Genomic DNA, 22123 nt, shown 5'->3' on the forward strand with positions numbered 1-22123 from the left:
ACTTTTTTAAGTGCAGATCGATGAATATCATGCAAAACATATATAAACCATGGTTACTTCACTGCTAACATATACGATCTCTGAGTTATATATATCGTTGCTCGATGCAGCAATTGCAGTTTTAACTTTATGCTCGCCGAATGTAGAACAGCAACCATCCGGTTTACACTTTCGTTATAAAAAAAAAATAAATTTAAGACGAATATAGTGAAAAGAGTAAAACTAACTTAAAAAAGAAGCTTTTGCGATCACATTTACATTAATGCCAAAATGCAGTGCTAAACGTGATTAAGAATTTGTAATTGTTCTCTAATACTCCGATGATCATGTTTAACTCGTCACCGAAATACCAAGGCCGACATAAGGATATAAAAAAGGGAAAGAAATGGCGGATCTTTCAGGCCACCGATTTTCAATCCTTGATGTATCCCTGCTTCACCTTCTGCCGCATTCTCGGAATATTTCCATACAAGCTCAATGCTTCGACCTTTAAGATTTCCGGACCGCAATACATTCTGTCAACCGTCATTATTGCCATTTGTTGCATCTGCACACTGATAACGCTGTACAATGTTAACATATTTCTAACCAATGTTAACACATTTATGATCGATAGGGTACGTATTCCCGTAATTCTTGAGTCTGACTGCTATTACGTGCTCAGCGGTTTCATAGCAGTCATCACGTATATCCTAAGCGGTCCACGAATGCGCTTACTTCAGTCTGTGCTGGAAATCTCTTCAAGATTATCCCCGAAGTCGTATCAGAAACTATCCAAGTTGATCCACACCAAGGATATCCTCGGATTCTTTTATCTAGTTGGGCATGCGCCGACATATTACTTTGTGATGCGTGATGAGACTGTCTTACTCATGACATTCAACGTATACATCTGTATGCTAGTGTTTCAGATGGACATGCTGTATGTAAATTGCGTTTGTATATTGAAAGCTTGTTTCGAAAGTGTCAACAACAATCTAGCGCAGATGCAAGAATTCGTGATCAAGAATGAGAAACACGTCTTCGAACTCATCTATCATGAGCAGCAAAATCCTTTTTTATTGCTAAAGCTCACAGCTCTAAGGAAACAACATCTTAAGATCATTGACACAGTACAGACGCTGAACATGATCTTCAGTTTACAGCTTCTTGCTACAGTAGTCATAACCTTCTCAGAAATAACTTACAGCTTGTATTTCTATGTACTATGGTGTCAAGGGAAATGGTTCATGATCAATACGAAAATTCATTATGCATTCTTTATTCCATACGTGGCACATTTCATTATAAAAATAATATTAATAGTATGGGCCTGTGAGACAAATAAAAATCAAGCCCTGCAAATAAACACTACCATTTACGATGTGTTTAACAGCACTACCAATGAGCAAATAAAAAACGAGGTAATGTAATAAAAAATTATTTTCTTTAAACATTACTAGAGTTTCGTGTGCTAAAACGTTTTATTACATCTATTGGATATATTTATGTATTTCAATTCAATATGTGATTATTTCGCGATTGCAGCTGCAATTGTTTTCCTTGCAAACACTGCATTGCAAAAATACATTTTCCGCAAAAGGTCTTACTGTGAATGCAAAACTTCTCGCTGCGGTGAGTGATCTATCATTTGTTATTAATTAATATGTATATTTTGTACCTGTTCGAATACGCGTGTGATTATGATTGCAGATAGTGGGTGGCATCACTACATATATATTAATCTCCATACAATTCTTGCACATGCAGAATTCTTGCTACCAGAAGACGTCAAGCAATATTACGCAAAAAATCGACACGGAGAAAATTATATATTAAATATTACTATGATATCTCATTAACTGCGGACCATCAAGAATTTATATGGCTATTGTTTTAAAAACAATTAAACAACGCAATTTTTACGCTTTCTCGTAGTAAAAATCAAAGCAAAAACTTGCTGGATAAAAGTTAGAATTACAAAGCGAAATAAAAAATATGTACCGAATAAATTTTTTCTGTACACCATAATAAAAATTAACTCTTTCCACTTTAAAACAGCGTTCTCACAAAAATTACTTTATTCATATAATAAAAAGCAGTGTTGCCATAATAAAAATTACATGAAAATCATGTAAACATTTCAAATTCGGTAACTCATTGTTAAAAATTCGAGGAGAAGGGGAAAGGAATAAGCATTACTTGCAAGATCTTGTCGAGCATGATTTTTGTTGAATAAGTAAACGCGACAGTGAGCTAGAAATGTAATATATATGCCATTTGATTTTTAATTGTTTTTAACTTTAATTTAATTTATTAAATAAAATCTTCACCTTGTGCGTCCAAGTAGCGCCTTTAGGCGTTCTCATTATTCTCATTAACTTTATTACATATTTAATTTTAAAATATATTTAATATTATTTTATATTGTGTTGATATATAAATCTTATTCGTATATCAACTATCTGAACACAAGATGAAGATTTTATTTAATGAATCAAATCAAAGTTAAAAATGGTTAAAAATCAAATGGCGTATATTACGCTTCTAGCTTTGACTGCCGCGTTTAATTATTCGACAAAATCGTTCATGCTCGACAAGATTAGTATTCATTGTATATCACTGTATTGAAAGTAGACAATACCTAATAAAATGAGCTTGTAAAATTTATGGAACGGGGAATAATTTATAGCAAGTTAGCGCTAAATATATATATTCAATAATAATAAGTGCATTATCTAATAATGATTTGCATACGTTCTCGTTCAGTATAAAAATACAAAAAAAATTGATTTTGATCAAGAAATCGATAAGTAAGAAAGAAACCCATTATGCCTTATACACATTTTTAATTTAGTCTATCCGATACTTTCACATTAAATTAGAAATTAACATAATTATATTTACGTTACGTTAGCTTTGTAATTAGAAAAGGACTTTATCTTAATTTTAATTTAATTATTTTACATTATCTTATATTATAATAAATAACATAATTACATTTTAAGTGTGTTTTATATTCAACATATATGGGAACAATTTGAACTACTTCTTAAAAATATATTTGCAATTTGAGTTTATCAATTGATAATTTATTAAATTTTCATTGAGAGACATGTTGTAGATATATGCATTATCATAATGAGCAGCTTTCCGCTCATCTCTATTTCTTTTTTACTGTCTCTGAAGTATAAAAGATCATACATCTTTAGATAATTTGATGTCCACATGTTGTGACGTACCAATTAATTTTTTAATTTTTATTTTATGCCTAATGCTTCCTAGCTTATATTCATATGCATATTATTCGCAGCTTAGACATGAACGATGGTCGTATGTCAGCAATTACTTTACATGTCCTTTATATCTTAGAAGTGATAAATGATGATTGAAAGACTTGTTTGAAAAACTCATTGTTACTTCGTAGTTAACAAATATGGTTTCTCAGTCGTGTCTTACTATTCGACGCAGCAACTAACTGCAGTCTTTAATACGCCAGTAGTAAACAGTATGTAAACAAACTACGACCAGTGCATGTCGATTTATATACTTGTGGTGAAAAATTCAAAATTAAAGACTACGCATTTGAAAGAGAAGCTTCTTGCAATAAACTTATGTTAACACTAAAATGCATTGATAACGATGGAGTACTTAATAAATTTAAGTAATAGTCTGTTATTAATATACATATTAAACTGTTGTTTTCTTATGACATTTCGTTAATTATATTTAATTTGTCGCAGAAATTTCAAGGATGAGCCAAAAGCATAAAAAAAGGAAAAAGATGGAGATAGTTCCACGTCACGGAATCCTTGATGGGTGTATCCTAACTTAACCATAAGGAAAAGTCTCGGAATATTTCCATACAGAATTAAGGTTACGTTTTTCGAGCTTTCTAAATCGCGTTAGATTTTGTGGACTATTATTTTTTGTGTGATCGGTGTTTGTAAGCTGACATTGTTGTATAAACTTAATCTTTCTGGAACAATCAGGTTCGACATACTCAATATTATTTTGCTTAATTTCTCTTTTATCTACGGAATGTTCATAACGGTCTCATATATATCTTCAGAGGTCCGCGAATGCACTTACTCCTTATATCAGATATTTCTTCGAAACTGCCCCCCCCCCCTCCAGTCATATTGCAAACTGTTCAAATTGTAAGTAAAAAGTAAGCGATAAAATGAGTTTGTAAAAATTTATAGAAAAAATAATAATTTATGCAGGTAGATACACTAATGCTAGATACATTAATAATGGGTATATAACGTCTGTAATAATTAGTATTATTTCAATGATAATTCGCACATGGTAACAACCTCGAATAACAAAATAACGATTTATTCAATGTGAAAACACAAAGGAAAATTAATCTATATTTAACGGAAAATTATTAATTTAATCGTATCAATTATAAAATAATTTATAATTTATAAAAACATAATACATTTTGAATTGACTCTATTATTAATTTATTTTTATTCTACGTCGATCGTTCAATTACACACAAAAATCATCTTCTCCTTATAGTAATATATTTTTTCTTGCGATTGGAATAATAAATAATCTCTATTTTTCTTTTTAGTTCGTGCTTTTGCAGATTGCAAACGTAAACAGCTTCTCTTTACAAAAGATTACTCTGCAATTATATTATCTTAATAACAGATAATAGCATTGTCTTTGTATTATAACTTGATTTATGCCACTTGCCACTTTTTCTATTGTGATATTAGTATTTTTTAAAACAGATATAACACAACGATACTAGTAAGATATTAGGTACGTGCAAACAACGTTTAATTAATTAGAAATTTATGTATTGCAAATTGTAATACCGTTATTACAAATTATGTTTGGAGATTAATATGGATGATAATATAATTTTAATGGAGTAAAAGATATACATCAGTATTTTTATATTAAAAATTGCGATAATAAATATTAAAAATCAACATTATTAATTATAAATGCAATACATTGTAAATATTAACGTTATGATATAGAAATATTAAACGTCTTAATTTATAATAAGATAGTGTTCTTTAAAAGTTCTCAAAGCTAGTAATCTATATAAATTCTAAGTGGTTTTAATTTTCACGATCTTAATGTATTAGATAATGATTCAACAATTATTTTATTAGCTTATATGCGCATGCGGCCCAGGAGAAATGCTGATCGAAGAAAGCAATTTACTTCACAGCTAACAAACGATCTCTGAGTCTTGTCTCGCTATTCGACGCAGCAACTACGTTTTGCAATGTAGTTTTAAATTTAATTCGCCGGATATAAACTATCACGCGCAGTGCATATCGATTTACATACGTGTTGTGAAAAGACGAAATTTAAGACAACTCACGTGAAAATAACGCTCGTATAAATGTTAAAGTGCATTAACGACAAAGTAATTAATAATCTCTAAGCACTAATTTATTATTAATAAAGTTGTTGTTTTCCAATAAAATTCTGTTGATTATGTTTAATCCGCAGAAATTCCAAAAACGAGCCAAGAGGAGAAAAAGATGGCTATTCCACGCCACGGACTTTCAATCCTTGATGTATTTCAACTTCACTTTCTGCAAAATTCTTGGAATATTTCCGTACAAGATCGAGGCTTCGACTTTTGAGACTTCCAAACTACGATACATTCTGTGGATTATCGTTGCCTGTGCCGCCTGCATTTATGAGCTAATGATGTTCTATGTACTCAACTTTTCTGGAAGAGTCAGAGTTGAAGTGCCCAAAACTATTACGTATAATATGCATTTTCTGCTTGGGATATTCATAATGGTTGTCTGGTATGTTTTGACCGGTCCGCGAATGCGCTTGCTCCAGACTGTACAAAAAATTTCTTGGAGATTGCCCCCAAAGTCGTATCAGAACCTCTCCAAACTAATTCATGCCAAAGATATTTTCGGTTTTCTCGTTCTATTGTGGCTAATATTAATGGTATTTTTAAACACTTCTGATATGGTTATTGATACCTTGTACGAACCATTCAGAGTGTATATCGCCATGATAGCGTTTCAAATGGATATGCTATATATGAATTGTGTTTGTGTCCTTAAAGCTTGTCTCAAAGAAATCAATAACAATCTGGAGAACCTGCAAGAATTCGTAGTGAACGATATCTCCAGACGGGTCTATCATAAGCAAAGAAATCCATTTCGACTGATAGAGATCATAGCTTTGAAAAAGCAATATCTGGCAATCAACGACGCAGTACAGATGCTAAAAATGGTCTTCAGTTTGCAACTTCTCGTTGCCATAGTCATGGTCTTCAAGCAGATCACTTTCTTTCTGTATTTTCATGTAGTGCAGTGGCAAGGCGAGATATCCATTCGTTTGGATAAGCAGATTGGTATTGAATACTTCGTGTCGTACATAACGTATTATCTTTTAAGAATAACATTGATAGTGTGGGCTTGCGAAACCGGCAAGAATCAAGCCGTAGAGATCGGCACCACCATTCACGAAGTACTTAATATCACCAATAATGAGAAAATAAAATATGAGGTACGTAATAAAGAAAAATGTCATATAATCTTTAAATCTTTAAAAATAGTTAGTGCGCTATGCAATTTTTATATTAAATCTAGTAAATTTAGAAATAAGTTTTCTAATCTTATCTATTCTTTGATTTGTCATTGCAGTTACGACTATTTTCCTTGCAAATATTGCATTGCGATAATACTTTTTCCGCGAAAGGTCTTACTGTGGACGCTAAGCTTCTCACTGCAGTAAGTAAATGATAATTTTTATTATCTTAATTTAATTAAATATATATTTTTTTATTTTTAAATTTTAATTTTAGATGGTGAGTAGTATCGCTACATATCTATTAATCTTAATACAATTTTTGGGTATGTCGCATTCTTACAACGGAAAGACTGCAATCAATGTTACAGAAGTGATTTAATTTAAAGAAAGTACATAATCAACGCGTTGTATTGTAAGTATTGTAAACTTTTAGTTTTTATATATTTTCTGTCGTTGTAAGTAGAAATACAATTGTCCAATTTTTCTACTTCTATAGAGACATATATATACGTACCTATGTATAGATACAAATATATTACGTATATATTAACAATTAATGACACAAATGGAATGTTAATATATTACTTGATTGAGTGGACCGTATATCAAAAACGTAATAAATAAACTGAAAAATATTGCATTTTCAATTAACTTTCTTTCAATTAAGTTTTTCTATGTATTATTCTTCATAAAAAATTAACCATTATAACCATTTTTAATATAAATGTAACATTTGAAAGCAGTTTGAACAACTGGATATGCAAACAGTATCTTTGTTTTAAATTTCATATCTCAATAAAAAATAAATTTTTAAGTTATGGCATAACAATAGCATGCATCCTTGATTACAATTGGACAATTGTTATTAACAACGCTTCAAATACCGCTAATTCATATTGATATCATATAAATATAAATAATACTTTCAGATAATACTTTTTTTATGTATGTCCACATAATTTGTCTTATACGTAATAATCTACATATGCTGGATGGTATGTCGTATATCATAGCGACACTTCATTACTTTATGCGCTATATCTCAAGCATGATAAGTATTGATCGAAGAACGTTATTTCATTATTCATTTAATTACTTCAAGAATAACAAATAATTCTTGAGCTCTGTCTTATAACTCTATGCAGCTACGTGCAGTTTTAAATTTAAACTCGTCAGTTGTAGTTCGATAAGGTGGAATACGTGCTAGTTTGTGCATTCGTAAAAGTAACGATCTTGAAGATTATACTTGGAAAAGAAATATTCGCAATTATTTTATTAATACCACAAAGCGTGTATCGATAAGATAATAATTACTAAACTATTGTCTATTTAAATTGTAGTTTGCACGTGACATTTCGCTGTTCATGCCCAATCCGTCGTGGAAATTCCAAAGACAAGTCAAGAGTAAAATGTGGAAAAGGTGGAAACTGTTCCACGCTACAGACTTTCAATCTCTGATGTATCCCTGTTTCACTTTCTCTCGCATTCTTGGAATATTTCCGTACAAGATCAACGCTTCGATCTTCGAGGCATCAAGATCGCGTTACATCTTATTAACTATCATTACCTGCGTCATCTGCGTTTTTCAACTGGCAAAGATCTATGAAATCAATATATTGACAGCCAGGGAGACGACGGTATCCCAAAAAATTCAAGACAACTGTTTTTCTACGTTTCTAAGTTTCACAGTAATCGTCTCGTCCATTTTGAGTGGTCCACAAATGCGTTTACTACAGACCATATTAGAAGTCTCTTCAAAATTGCCTCGGAAATCTTATGAGAAACTATCAAAATTGATACACGTCAAGGATATTTTCGGTTTCTTCTTCTTAGTAGGCCAATTGTTGCTGACATTTCTAAAGTTTGCAAAACGACACAGAGATAACATTACTTACACTTATTCAACAGAAATAATGGAATATTACATCGATCTTCAGATATTTCAAATAAATATGCTATATGTCAATTGTGTTTGTATATTAAAAGCCTGTTTCAAAAGAATCGATGACAATCTGACGAATTTACGAGAGCTCATGATAAACGATAAGTCGCATGTTCCTAGATTGATTTATTACCAGCAAAGAAACCTACTTCTGCTAGAAGAACTCAAGACTCTAGAAAAGCAGTATTTGATGGTTAGCGACACAGTGCAAATGCTGAATATAATTTTCAGTCCGCAGCTACTCGCAACCATCGCTATAGCCTTCATCGAGATTACTTTCGAAATATACATGCACATAGTGCAGTGGAAAAACGGGCTGTCTATCAATCTGACTAAGCAGATTCATAACACATTCTTCCTATCTTATATGTTGTATCATGTTACAAAAATAATGTTAATAGTGTGGGCCTGCGAAACCGGCAAGAAACAAGCCGCCAAAATTAACACCACTGTTCATGATGTTCTTAACAGCACCAGCGACGAGCAAATAAAAAATGAGGTACTAATAAAAAAATTTAACTTCTACATATTTTTTAAAATGTATCATATAGTAATATTTTTTTTTACATAAAAGATAGTCGATTCATAAGTATACTTTTTTTAAATCTATTTATAATTTATTTGTAATATCTTTCCATCTGATATTGCAGTTGCATCTGTTTTCTTTGCAAATACTGCATCGCGACAACACATTTTCCGCGAAAGGTCTTACTGTGGATGCGACGTTTCTCACTGCAGTAAGTAACCAATTATTTACCTTAATATAAATTGATTTAAATATTTAAGATCAAAACTATAGCATTTATTTTTTATTTTTTTTAGATGGTGGGTACTATTACTACGTACCTTTTAATTCTAATACAATTCTTGATCACATCGCATTCTTGCGACGGTAAGATTGCAATCAATGTTATACACTCGAATTAAAAAAAATATTAATAAAAGACACATTTTAAAAAACTTAAATATTATCCTTATTGTATCAATAGTTTGTACATCATAGAAAGTTAAGTAATCATATCAAAAATAAATTTAATATTTAATCAAATAACTTATTGGAGGTATATTTGCAATTCAAATATTATTTATTTTTTTAGGGATAATTTCATTAAATTTTCGATGAAAACGTAACATGATCGATGCATTATTACAAAGATAACGCGCGCGTTTGCCTCTTTCAAAACTCTACTTCCCTTTATTATTGCAAAAGTAAAAATTATTATCTTAAAATATTTTTGTCCATATATTATAATGTGGTTTGAAAATTAATAACTTCATCAATTAAAGTATTACATCTGTTGACTCTAATTTAGATAACTATATAGATTATTTCTAATCTAATTATTCTAATTTGATAAAACAAGTAATGAATGATGATCAAATATTATAATACATTGAAAAATAATATTACAAAAATATGTATACAAAGCAAAATTTAATCTCAATATGGTGATTCAAAAATGTTGAATATTCTGGTATAAAATTGGACAGTCAATATTAATAAATCTTTCAAAACTAGTAATTAATATAGGTAACATTTTCAAATATAATTTTCAAATATAATTCTCCTAATGGGCGACCTAATTGTCCAAAGTGATATGAGTCATATACTTATTACATCAATTACATTCCATTACTTTATGTGCACCCATCAAGGGTGATACATGCTGTTCGAAGAGCTCCATGGTTACTTCATGCCAACAAATGATGCGCGAGTCATGTTTTATGATCTGTAGCAGCAACTTGCAGTTTTAAACTTAAACTCAGCACGGACGGTTAGTGGATTTCGCACTCGTTGCAAAAAATAAAAACTACGTCAAACTACGTTCAGAAAAGAAGCTTTCGCAGTCACGCTCATGTTAATACTGAAGTGCTTATTACTGACAATAAAACACTTACATAATTGATAATAGGACTAACAATTTTCAAGCAGTTATTTCATAAAACTTCGATCATGTTCAGTCTGTCATCGAAATTCCAAGAACAAGTTAAGAATAAGAAGAAAAGAAAGAATTGGTGGCTATTCCATGCCACGGATTTTCAATCCTTAATGAATCCTTGTTTCGCTTTTTGTCGCATTCTCGGAATATTCCCGTACAAGATCAACGGCTCATCCTTCGAAACTTCTAAACCATGCTACTTTCTATCAGCTATAGTTATGTGTGTCTTCTGCTTTTGTGCTCTGATAATAATAATGGATATTGCTAAATTCAATGTCCAAAACGTACGCAGAACCATTGAACTTTACTCCTTTTACATTTTCGGTAGTTTTATAACGGTCGTCACGTATATTTTGAACGGTCCACGAGTGCGCTTGCTTCAGACCATACTGAAGAACTCTTCAAGACTTCCTTCGAAGACGTATCAGGAACAATCTGTGATGATCCACGTCAAGGACATTGTCGGTTTCTTTTTTTTACTCGTGTATTCGTTAATCTGTTATTACAGAGCGCAACACTCTATCTTGATCAAGGTGTCTTCATTATACATTATTCTAGTAGTGTTTCAGATGAATATGCTGTACATAAATTGCGTTTGCGTATTAAAAGCTTGTTTCAAGAAAATCGACTTCGATTTGGCACATTTACTCATAACAAACGATGAACCGCATTTAGTCAAGTGGATCTATCGTGAGCAGAGAAACCCTTTGTTACTGATGGAGCTCAAGGCCCTGAAGAAGCAGTATTTGATGGTTAGCGATTCAGTGCAGGTGCTGAATATAATTTTCAGTCCGCAGCTCCTCGCAACCATTGCTATAGCCTTCACCGAGATTACTTTCGAGCTATATTTCAATATAGTGCAGTGGCAAAATGGGTTGTCTATCAGATGGAAGCAGACCGATTTCATATACACAATGATCTACGTTATGTATTATCTTATGAAAATAGCATTGATAGCATGGGCCTGCGAAACCGGCAAAAATGAAGCCATAAAGATTAGCACTACTGTTCACGATGTGCTTAATAGCACCAGCGACGAACAAATCAAACATGAGGTACGAACATTTCAATTTCTATTTATCGCTTTTAATATTCCGTATAGTAATGCAATTTTTTTTATTTAAAATATAAAACAATTTATAATTACTTTTATATATCAGTAAATGTCTTTTTATCTGATTTTGCAGTTGCAGCTGTTTTCTTTACAAATAATGCATTGTAATAAAAAATTCTCTGCGAAGGGTCTTACTCTGGGCGCGACGCTTGTTACAACAGTAAGTAAGCAATCATTTGTCACAATTATTCAAATCTTTAAATTAAATTATTTAAATCTTCTGTAAATTAAATTATAGTATTTACTTTATAATTTTGTTTTTAGATAATAAGCACTATCGCTACATATTTTTTAATTTTAATGCAATTCTTGATTGCGTCGCATTCCTGTGAGGGAAGGATTATAATCAACGTTACACGAGCGCAACCTAAAAATTAGCAAATAAAGCAAATATCCAATAAAATTTACAAATAATCTTATAAAAAAAAAACGTACGCATCTCTATCATGATACTTCATTCCTTGTTTTATGGAGCAATTCTGACGTTACCGAATATTTGCCGCCACAACGAATATTTTCTTATAGACACTTGACACAGAATCGAAGAATTGATGTTTCTGCTCATTAGAAAAGTGAAGACTAGCCTGCATATTATGGGCTTGCACTCGGGATAGGATCGGATTGATATAATAGTCACGGTGAAAGCAACGTATACAATATTTACTCGTTTTTTAGTGAAACTTTAACGTCTTCTGATAGAGCAAGCAAAAAAAGATATGCTTAAATAATCATTCATTTTTCGTCAAACACGTGTGGAAGAGATGTTCGGGAAGCAGTTACTTTCTCTCAAAGCAAATATGGAAATCAATTTTTGCGGTAATATGTTTATCTATGCAATCACACACACATATTAAATAGTAATTTAATAAATGATTAATAATTTTTTATCTCAGTTTACAGTGTAGGCCAACAGTTCTTCTTTCTACACACGGTTCTTCAGAAGCTTGGTACTTCTTTAAACGCCAAAGCCTCAGCTAAGGAGCAATACTTTCATTAGCGTTTTCATGGATCTACCGTTTGCAAAATTAAAATTTAATTCTTAATTTATCAAAGTACCCGTAAGTAAAAAGAAAGCATACAATATATCTTGCAGTATTATTCGTATCTATTACTCGTACATAATACTCAATATTAAATAGAAATCGAGATTAATTTCTTATATGTATGTTAATAGTCTCGCCAAAAAATAATTTGTAATTACTTTTAATAAAGTAAAAATGTGTATCTACTGATATTTTTATATTACAATACAATACGATTTTAATACTAAAAAAGAAACAATAATATATTACAATAATGTATTGCATAACGAAGCAAAATTTAATCTCAAAATGGTTATTTAAAAATGTAGACTAACCTAATTTGAAATTGGATAGTTGCTATTAACGAATCGTTGAAAAATTAGTAATTTATCTAAATGCCACATATTCAATGCTTCCTTTTTTAGATGTGCAAATATACGTATTTTCCTAATGAGTGATCTAGATGTACAAAGTGATGGGTCATACCGATTACAGCAATTACTATTATTTTATGCTTTGTATCCCAAGGGTGATATGTGTTGTTCGAAGAATTCCATGGTTACTTCACGGGTAACAAATGATTCTTGAGTTACGTCTTCAGGTTCATAGCAAGAACTTACAGTTTTAAACTGAAACTTACCGACTACGGATAGGCCTTAAAGAATTTATATCAGTTCCTGCTTTCGTTGTGAAAAAACAAAGTAGAAGACTACGTTTAGAAAAAAATATTTTTGCAATCGCTCACATTAAAACTGAAGTGCTCGTAGTGAGATAATTATAATTAATAATAGGACTAATAATTTTTAAGCAGTTTTTCTACGATACTTTACTAATGTTCAGTTCGTTATCGAAAGAACGAGTCAGGGGCAAAAAAGAAAGGAGATGGCGGCTATTCCACGCCACGGATTTTCAATCCTTGATGTATCCCTGTTTCATCTTATGCCGCATTCTCGGAATATTTCCGTACAAGATTAACACTTCGTCCTTCGAAATTTCTAAATCGTGCTACATTCTGTCGACTGTTATTAAATGTGTCACCTGTTTTTACACGCTAATAATTCTCTATGAGATTAACAGTGGATTGTTCAAAGTCAGAAGCTTACGTCGGATCATTGAGGTCAGCGCCTTCTATGTATTCGGCATTTTCATAATAATTGTCACTTGCATTTGGGATGGTCCACGAATGCGTTTGCTTCAGACGTTACTAAAGATCTCTTCAGGACTGCCTTTGGAGTCATATCGGAAACAATCTATATTGATCCACGCAAAGGATATTTCCGGTTTTCTTTTCTTACTTGTGCAAACAATGATCTGTTTCAACTTGCTTCCTGTCTTGCATGTGGTGTTTACATTCCACATCACTCTGATAGTGTTTCAGATGGATATGCTTTACATGAATTGTGTTTGTGTATTAAAGATTTGTTTCAAGAAAATCAATGACGATCTGGAGAACCTGCTTGTATTGATCAACGAACCACATTTATTCAGACGGTTCTATCACAAACAGAGAAATCCTTTCTTCCTGATGGAACTCAAGGCTATAGAGAAGCGTCATCTGATGGCCAACAACACATTACAGATGCTGAATATGATCTTCAGTCTGCAGCTTTCTGCTACTGTAGTCATAACCTTCACTAGAATCACTTTTAGCCTGTACTATTGTTTACAATTAGTACTGTGGCCAAACGTACATATAACCAGTTCAGAAAAACTGATTTCTCTCACACTTTTCTTCACGTCTATAGCGTATTACTTTATAAAAATAGCGCTGATAGTATGGACATGCGAAACCGGCAAAGATCAAGCCATTGAGATTGGCATTACTATTCACAACGTGCTTAACAGGATTAACGACGAGCAAATTAAAAACGAGGTAATCAAAAATTGTTAAATTTATTTGTATATTATTTTCAAAATGTCTCATGTATTATTGCGATTTTTGTATATTTAAACTAGCTAATTTGTTATATTACTTTTATATTTAATTACTTTTCGATTTGACGTTACAGTTGCACCTGTTTTCTTTGCAAATACTGCATACTAGCAAAAATACATTCTCCGCGAAAGGTTTCACTATGGATGCACCACTTCTTGCTACAGTAAGTGATTAATCATTTACCTATATTAATTCAATATATATTTCTTGTAATATGTATTTCTTTTGCTTTCAGTTAATAGGAAGCATCACCACGTATCTATTAATCTTGATACAATTCGCGAACATATCGAATTCTTGCAACGAACAATTTAAATTTTCCAATATTACACAAACAACGTAATTCAATGAAAATACGTAATTGAACAAAAAAAATATATTTCTAAATATTGGAAATATTTTTTTATCGTCGTAAATAGTACGTCATCTAATATTTTATACTTGTATAGATATTATTCCACATATGCACAAAAGCATTAAAAAATGTTATATTAATTGTGAACAAGAAATAGAAAATAAATAAATATTTATTAAATTAAATATTTGTTATATCAATTAGAAGCTTATAATATAATAATAATTAAAAGTTGATATTATATTACGCCAACATTTCGCACTTTTGCATCATGTTCGATAGAAAAAAGGGAAGGAATTCTTTCTCCGATAAATAACAAAATATTTGCGTAATACAAGACAAGATTGTTCCGCATTACGAGTGTCGATGATACGATATCGGGGCGAATGAATTTCATTACAGCCGGCGGACGCGTTTAATGCAGAGCAGCTCCTTGGCGGTCTAAAAGCTGGATAGGCCAACTCAGCACCCTGATATTTCTTTGAATAGAGATCTGTGTCGTGCGATAGGCTCGCATAAAAGACGGGGGTGAAGACGGAAGGAGCTCTATCTTACCCTTTCATTCGCCCACTCCTCGCCGTAGTTCTAATGTCACTTAGCATATTACCACTCTCTGTTCCTTTAGACTCGAATTTTCACGCTCTACCTCTTACAGATAAATCCCGTAGTCCTAAACTCGTTAGCGAACCGAACTAATATTTGTAAGTGACACCAAGTGTGAAATGAAGTAACGCAATCTTAAAACGAAACGTGCGCCGTCATGATTAAGGTTTAGATGTCGAGATAGATCTCGCTATAGACATTATTTAATTTAATATAATTCCATAGCAAAATTCCTATCAGATTATTAAACTAAAATGTGACATATGAAATGTATATTAATACAATATAATACATTATATATAATTATATAATTACTTAAATGTACTGTATAACTCGGGAATGATATATATTTCTTCTCGCTATTAACAATCACAAGAATCTCTCCACCTCTTTAACTTAATTAGCTAAATCTCGCTGCTAAATTATTATTTCTCCTTTTCCAATCTCTCATTATTCACTATGATCTGTACCATAATTATTTAATTAATCCCCATATTGTGGTCGAAAGGAATTAATCTCCCGAGACGCAATAAACGTTTTATGTCTATGTCTACGTCCGATCGAGCGAGGTCGTGTCAGAATCGCGAAATAGCACTGAACTCGACGCGAGTAACCCGGGAATAATCCGTCACCGTAAAAACCGCGTTGTCCGCTACAAGTCCCAATGGCGGGACGGCGAAGACATTAAATCCCGGCAACACGAGGCGTTAGACCAGACGGACGACGCGACGTAGCAGGGAAAGTGAACCGCGCGAAGGTACACGCCGAACTGGGAGCGGAACGAAAACTCAATTTTCCGCGTTAACTCGGCCGACGAGAATCGTCGAGATCGTAACGAGAGTCCGGCCCGATCGCTTAATATTCATGGAGGCGTGGCAAGCGGGTTTTAGTGTTTCTCTTCGGCGCGCCAGCCGGCCAAGTGGGTTTATGGCTGTTTCCACTTCGAAACCACCCGTCGCGGATCGGGCGCGTCGAAACGACGCGTTTCACCCGCGAGAATTCGCTCCCCGACCGCCACTGTATCTTTATTCACATTAGTACTCGCGAGATTGCGAGATTGCGAGAGCAAGAATAAAGAAACAAAAAAATTGTCTATCGGTAGTCGCAATTTTCCGTTTCAAGAACTCATCTTAAGCGCGTAGTCACTAGCAATCAGATTTAATGGGTGATTCGCAGCAATAGGAGATAGCTTTCAGCTTTGTCGGAATGTATCATCGTTGATTGCTGAAAATGCAGATGTAATGACGATTGTTGCAGCAATTCGATTGATCAGCATTGCCAAACAATACGAGATCTAATCGGCACACACATTGCATTTCGCCAATAACGGCCGATTCTGATTGACTGTCAAAATACCATTTGAAATTATAATACTAACTAAAAGTTGTCGATCCAATTGCATTTGGTGTCGCTTTGATGGGACACTTCGTCTGGAATTTGGAACATTCTAGCACGATAACCGTGAATATTCCCGTGAATAAAAAAAAGAATGGAAATGAGAAGATTGAGAGCTAATATCGACATCAATTATCACGTGAGTAAAATCGTTTTAAATTATCGTTTAAAGACTAAATTAAATTGCTAAAAAATAATTATGACCATTTATTTAACCATTATAACCATTTATTAATTAATTTATTATCCATCGTCCGGTAATTACACGTTGTAGCACTTTTCTATACAAAATTTTGCACATATTTTTAATATTTTTCAAACAAAAAAGAGAGACAAAGAAAAATATGTTGTATTGCGGCGGTATTAGTAGAAAAAATAACTTTACGCATACTTTTCCAGCGCGATGTTAGTATGCGCAATTCGTAGCACAAATCACCGATTCGAGAAGGGCAATTATTGCGTGAGTGGTTTAATTAAAGGGCATGCCGGTATAATAAGCGCGTTATATTTGAGCTACTAAAATCAGGTATTCATAACCGATGTTTTAGATCCGTTCGGAAAACATCGAGAACGCGTCACCGGACGCGAATTTTACGCATCTGGATGTTAAGCGGCGTAGAGCGGATTTTTTTATGTCACTTCACATGTAAACCGACGTTTTTTGTGTAAAACAGGGGCACGAGTTCGGCTGCGCACAAACGAGAAAGGGTTTTGTGCGCTTCAAGAGCTGACGAATCGGTAGTCGCAACAAGGACGAGGACGCGACGCAACTGTTATCAAAAATAGGGGATAAAAACCGGAGTCGAGGGAAAGCATGGTAACAGCGAAACGCGAGAGTATTATCATTCATGGATTCCTATCTCGCGATCAAGTGATTTTAATGATTAACGTTGTATTTTTAATCCCGCTCTTTTCTTAACGTTAGAACTTTCCAACATTTTTATAAACATGTTCGCGCGATTTGAGAAAAATATAAATTTTTTTATTTAAATCTAGTTAAGATCTGCTGCAGTTTTATTTTTAAAAATATAAACGTGCACTATTCAAAATATCAAATACAGTAACAGCTGAGGAAAAAATATCGGTAGATTAAATATTGAAGTTATATAATAATCGAATTAATATTATGATGGAGTGAGATATCTTTCTACATGGACTCTGGCAATTTTCATTTTTTTCGATTAATCTGAGCTGTATTTCAAACAATTTTTATATATCTAATTGCCTCAATTCTAAATAACTGTATCGCAAACAATTATTATATCAAAATAAGAAAAGGTATAATTTCATGATCGTTTCTTGATAAAAAAGAATTTCCTATGTATACATTACGTATATACATGCATGTGTAAATAACAAATGTTTATCACCAAAAAGTAATTACGAAATTATCGTTCTCAGACTCACTTTGATATGTTAATCATGCTCGCTGTTAAATTCATAGTGTCAAATTATACTCAATTTGAGTCATTTTTAACCATTCCTATAAATCGTCTCTACTCTTACTCAATATCTCGTCAATTTAAGTGAAATAATGTTACTTTAACTAAACCAATAGAGTTAATTTAACTAAAACAATGTTACTTACGTATACGTTACATTACGTATATACATGCATGTGTAAATAACAAATGTTTATCACCAAGAAGTAATTACGAAATTATCGTTCTCAGACTCACTTTGATATGTTAATCATGCTCGCTGTTAAATTTATAGTGTCAAATTATACTCAATATCTCGTCAATTTAACTAAAACAATGTTACTTTAACTGAACCAATGGAGTTAATTTAACTAAAACAATGTTACTTTAACTAAACCAATGGAGTTAAAATAATACTGTTTAAAATAATAAATTTCGACATACATGGTAGAGTTAAAAGTAACAAGATGTTATTTAACTCAAAGTATTGGTTTAAATTGTATCCTTTAATATTTAACAGTGTTCTATTCACGCTTCTATTACGTAGAATCCAAAGGGAAATATAAAGAGCTGTCCAAAAGTAGAACTTAAATTAACATTGAAAGGCAAAATAACAATAACCAGCACTATATACAGACATCTTATTCTATTCCATATCGATTTAAGTATTTCACAGAGATCTATTGGACAGATATTACATGGGTTTGACATATTAATTGCCACACGTTACAGAATAACAATTACACGTGCAAAGATTACTCCCAATATAACGTCAGATTCGAACAATTTGTTTTCTGGTTTTCTCAACGGGGTCAACGAGAGTCATAAATCAAAGAGTGAACGATAGTGTGGATGCTTCCAATCAATTAGGCGCACTCGTGAAAGAAACGGCTTCGTTGATCGAAACGCTCTCGTTATTCTCCGCATAACGAACAAAGCGGTTTCTTTGAAACCTCAATGCAACCCACGCATTGTCTTTCAGCATTGCCATTGAAACAAATGTCATGTGAAAGTGCATCTTCGTAATTTCGATTCTGTATTTTTTGTGTGCAAAAGGATCTAATACTTAAATGAGCGCTAATTAAAATAAACTTCAAATGCAATGCAAATATAAATCCTATTATTATATCAAAAGAAGAAAGATATATAAATTCGATCTCTCTATAAGAAATTGAGGTATTTTGCTTTATATACATTTTTCATCTATTCAAATACGAATATGTTTTTTAAATCCAATTTAAAAAGTTACGAATGTTTCGGAAATATTTAATCAACATTTATTTCATGAAAAATAATATCTGCTTCTGGAAATAGATAATTAAAATTAATTAGAATGTATTACTATGATATAAAATTACGAGAAAAATATTTATCAAAATTGCGCTTGCTATTATTGTAGAATCTACTTATATGACACATTAAGTAAAAATTTATCAATTTTAGAACGCTGCATTGTGTCTTACGAAAAACTGATATCTCTGCTAATGTGTAAGCATTGTGGTACGTAAATCCTTCTCTCGTTGGAAGATATCGCGTGTAGCTGATATAATCACGATCGTGGATCGTAAAGGCTGCTTCGTAGTTGCAGCAGAAATGAAATTTCTTCGTGCGAAAAAGATTTATCGGTTGCGCCATTCTATACAAATGGATGGTTGCTACTCGCCGCGCATTTATATGACGCAGTTAGGAAAATTGCAGACACGCTAGAAATGCGCTTGCAATGCGCATAAATAAATCGCTATCGTTTTAAGCAAAAGTATCGAGTAATAGATACTTAATTTAATCGCCATAATAATTAAATAAAATTGCACTTCATAAAAAGAGCCATTAAGCAAAAAGGGACTCTTTTACTATTATTATTTACTGTTATTTACAGCTTTATTTCTAGAATGTTATCTTTTTAATGCGTTAATATACGCAGCGTATGTCCAAATCAACGTCAAATTAGAAAAATTGCATGAATTTTTGTTAATTTAAAGCCTCATGAAAATCATCATTATTCAGAAAGTAATGAGAATATTAATTAATATTACGTTAGATATAAAGTAAATATAAGTGAAATATTGTTCCAATATCCTCTCTTTACGACATATACGAAAATATGATTTCGAAATCAGAGAATTGAGATTTGCACAGCTCAATGGCGTCATTAGCTTTTGATTGATTTCTAACGTTATGTCTTCATCAAATCGAGCTATTATTGATCTTTGATGCACAGTTCGACGCTATAATCGGACTGTCTCGTGATTGGCGAGGCTCCTAAAGTTGGTGCACGCCGTTAGATACATCATTCGATTAGCGTTCATTGGACGAAATTATAGTTTCTGGGTAGTATAACCGGCCAATAACGAGTGATCAACAACATCATGAAAATTAGGACACCCTCAGATCAATTGGCAATTAACTATGGCGCCCAGGACGGACTTTATGAAATCTCGATTCGATTACATCGAAGTGTGTACTCTGGCCGGCGCGCGGAGATTGAGCGTCATCGTTGGCAATGGCGGAAAATTGGAAATTTACCTAAGCAATTTGCCAGGCGCGCTCACCTGATCGCCGTCCTCGTCGTCCTCCTCGCGATTTCCTATTATTTCCAAGTAGGTCACCCGTGCGACCTGTTAAAATTTTCAGCGCCGCAGCATGTTTCAGTAACTATGACGCTTTAACGTGTCTTAAAACTAGGCCACGTGTCAGTAAATTTCGTACAGACGATGTTTAGTATGCTGTTTCGTAAGTTTTAACCAAACTTCGTTCATCGATAGGTATACATATTAGCACAACTCGTTTGGATATACAACCCACATTTGTTACCTACCCGCAATGTTACAGATAATAAATCACGTGACGTATTTATCAAAATTATCAGTAACACACAATATTTAATTCAATATAAAATATCAAAAGTTTTATCTTGTTTTATTCTAATTGCCGTAAATGAGCCAACATTGGAACAAATTGACGGTGACAAATGAGCGAATACGCGACAGATTAATTGTGACGAATGTTTGGACACTGAAATGTTATACGCTTGTTAAAGATTGCGCTCGCTTCTTCAAACAATGTGACGGATAAAATGCTGTATGTTTCGTAGTTCAACACAGAAAATGAGAAGCCTTAAAAGAACGGTGCGCCTTAATATCCCTAAACAAGGAAACTTTTTTTCATTTTCACCGCCATTACTCGTTTGTACAGCTCAATTCGCCCTTTGCCCACGATGCACGGAGGTATATACGCGGACGACGATATTAATAAAGTAGGAGGAAAGTAGTTCGCGAAAAATATAAAGGATCCCAGCATCCGCGAGAGAAAAGGGGGATGAAAGAGAACGGGAGGATCCAAGAGGGAGATAAAAATTTAAAAAGACGGAAGCTCGGCGAAAAAAGGAAACACGCGTAGAAAGAAAAGAATATATATATATATATATATATATATATATATATATATATATATATATAGAGAGAGAGAGAGAGAGAGAGAGAGAGATAGAAAGAGAGAGAGAAAAAGAGAGAGAGAGAAAGAGAGAGAGAGAGAAAGAAAAAAAAACAGAAAAAAGAGGAGAGGGGGAAGAGAAAAGACAGCTCGCTGCAAAATGGTCGGCCATCCGTCAAGCATTGAAGACACGCGAGATAGAGATGTATTGAGAAAACCGGGACAAAAACCTATTGTTAGACACACGCTGCAGGAATACAGTACCATTGCTACATGTCACCTTTCGACCCCTTTTCAGTTCCATCCATAGCGTGTAAGTGCCAATCGTCAATGCGAATATGAAAGGCGGAATTGTATCATCAGCGCGAAATTATATGCGACGCGCGACGTTTGAAGTCGTCGGTAATTATTGCCGCGCGCGATCGTTCTACTCTGGAGAATCGCAGTTTC

At 33.0% G+C, this 22123-nt stretch overlaps 4 protein-coding genes across 7 annotated transcripts; all 4 read left to right on the plus strand.

Moving 5' to 3' along the window:
• The first annotated feature begins 326 nt into the window (after window positions 1-326).
• LOC139815449 (uncharacterized) lies at window positions 327-1412 on the plus strand. Its single transcript, XM_071782380.1, has one exon. The coding sequence runs from the start codon at window positions 327-329 to the stop codon at window positions 1410-1412; it is 1086 nt and encodes a 361-aa protein (XP_071638481.1).
• A 2004-nt stretch (window positions 1413-3416) lies between these two features.
• On the plus strand, window positions 3417-7995 carry LOC139814779 (uncharacterized). 2 transcript variants are annotated; one of them, XM_071781264.1, is made up of 8 exons: window positions 3417-3643; window positions 3723-3855; window positions 4565-4758; window positions 5121-5380; window positions 5467-6492; window positions 6630-6716; window positions 6791-6928; window positions 7857-7995. In XM_071781264.1, the coding sequence occupies exons 4-7, from the start codon at window positions 5357-5359 to the stop codon at window positions 6893-6895; spliced, it is 1242 nt and encodes a 413-aa protein (XP_071637365.1). In that variant the 5' UTR covers window positions 3417-3643; window positions 3723-3855; window positions 4565-4758; window positions 5121-5356; the 3' UTR covers window positions 6896-6928; window positions 7857-7995. The 2 variants fall into 2 exon arrangements, with proteins under 2 accessions (XP_071637365.1, XP_071637364.1); XM_071781263.1 differs by lacking the exon at window positions 7857-7995 and adding an exon at window positions 7446-7584.
• On the plus strand, window positions 7881-9508 carry LOC139814778 (uncharacterized). Its single transcript, XM_071781262.1, has 3 exons — window positions 7881-8957; window positions 9109-9195; window positions 9281-9508. Exons 1-3 carry the CDS (start codon window positions 7881-7883, stop codon window positions 9383-9385), a joined length of 1269 nt encoding a protein of 422 aa, XP_071637363.1. The 3' UTR covers window positions 9386-9508.
• Window positions 9509-9700: 192 nt separating this feature from the next.
• On the plus strand, window positions 9701-14970 carry LOC139814780 (uncharacterized). Of its 3 annotated transcripts, none has more exons than XR_011732598.1 (5): window positions 9701-11453; window positions 11586-11672; window positions 11777-11943; window positions 12038-12328; window positions 12406-13369. XR_011732598.1 is itself a non-coding variant. In XM_071781265.1 (4 exons), exons 2-4 carry the CDS (start codon window positions 13367-13369, stop codon window positions 14811-14813), a joined length of 1239 nt encoding a protein of 412 aa, XP_071637366.1. In that variant the 5' UTR covers window positions 11888-12328; window positions 12406-13366; the 3' UTR covers window positions 14814-14970. The 3 variants fall into 3 exon arrangements, 1 of the variants encoding a protein (XP_071637366.1); XR_011732597.1 differs by adding an exon at window positions 13952-14066 and having other exon boundaries at window positions 9703-11453; window positions 11777-12328; window positions 12406-12570; XM_071781265.1 differs by lacking the exons at window positions 9701-11453; window positions 11586-11672 and adding exons at window positions 14544-14633; window positions 14706-14970 and having other exon boundaries at window positions 11888-12328; window positions 12406-14407.
• The last annotated feature ends 7153 nt before the right edge of the window (window positions 14971-22123 follow it).

This window comes from Temnothorax longispinosus, chromosome 6 (genome assembly GCF_030848805.1).
Source record: "Temnothorax longispinosus isolate EJ_2023e chromosome 6, Tlon_JGU_v1, whole genome shotgun sequence".
Classification (NCBI taxonomy): Eukaryota; Metazoa; Arthropoda; class Insecta; order Hymenoptera; family Formicidae; genus Temnothorax; species Temnothorax longispinosus.

Coding starts and splice junctions, on each gene's coding strand:
- LOC139814778 (XM_071781262.1), top strand. CDS start 7,881: ATGCCCAATCCGTCGTGGAAATTCCAAAGACAAGTCAAGAGTAAAATG. Junction 8,958..9,108: donor ACGAGCAAATAAAAAATGAG/GTACTAATAAAA, acceptor CTGATATTGCAG/TTGCATCTGTTTTCTTTGCA. Junction 9,196..9,280: donor ATGCGACGTTTCTCACTGCA/GTAAGTAACCAA, acceptor TATTTTTTTTAG/ATGGTGGGTACTATTACTAC.
- LOC139814780 (XM_071781265.1), top strand. CDS start 13,367: ATGTTCAGTTCGTTATCGAAAGAACGAGTCAGGGGCAAAAAAGAAAGG. Junction 14,408..14,543: donor ACGAGCAAATTAAAAACGAG/GTAATCAAAAAT, acceptor TTGACGTTACAG/TTGCACCTGTTTTCTTTGCA. Junction 14,634..14,705: donor ATGCACCACTTCTTGCTACA/GTAAGTGATTAA, acceptor TTTTGCTTTCAG/TTAATAGGAAGCATCACCAC.
- LOC139815449 (XM_071782380.1), top strand. CDS start 327: ATGTTTAACTCGTCACCGAAATACCAAGGCCGACATAAGGATATAAAA.
- LOC139814779 (XM_071781264.1), top strand. CDS start 5,357: ATGTTAAAGTGCATTAACGACAAA. Junction 5,381..5,466: donor TAAAGTGCATTAACGACAAA/GTAATTAATAAT, acceptor TTTAATCCGCAG/AAATTCCAAAAACGAGCCAA. Junction 6,493..6,629: donor ATGAGAAAATAAAATATGAG/GTACGTAATAAA, acceptor TTGTCATTGCAG/TTACGACTATTTTCCTTGCA.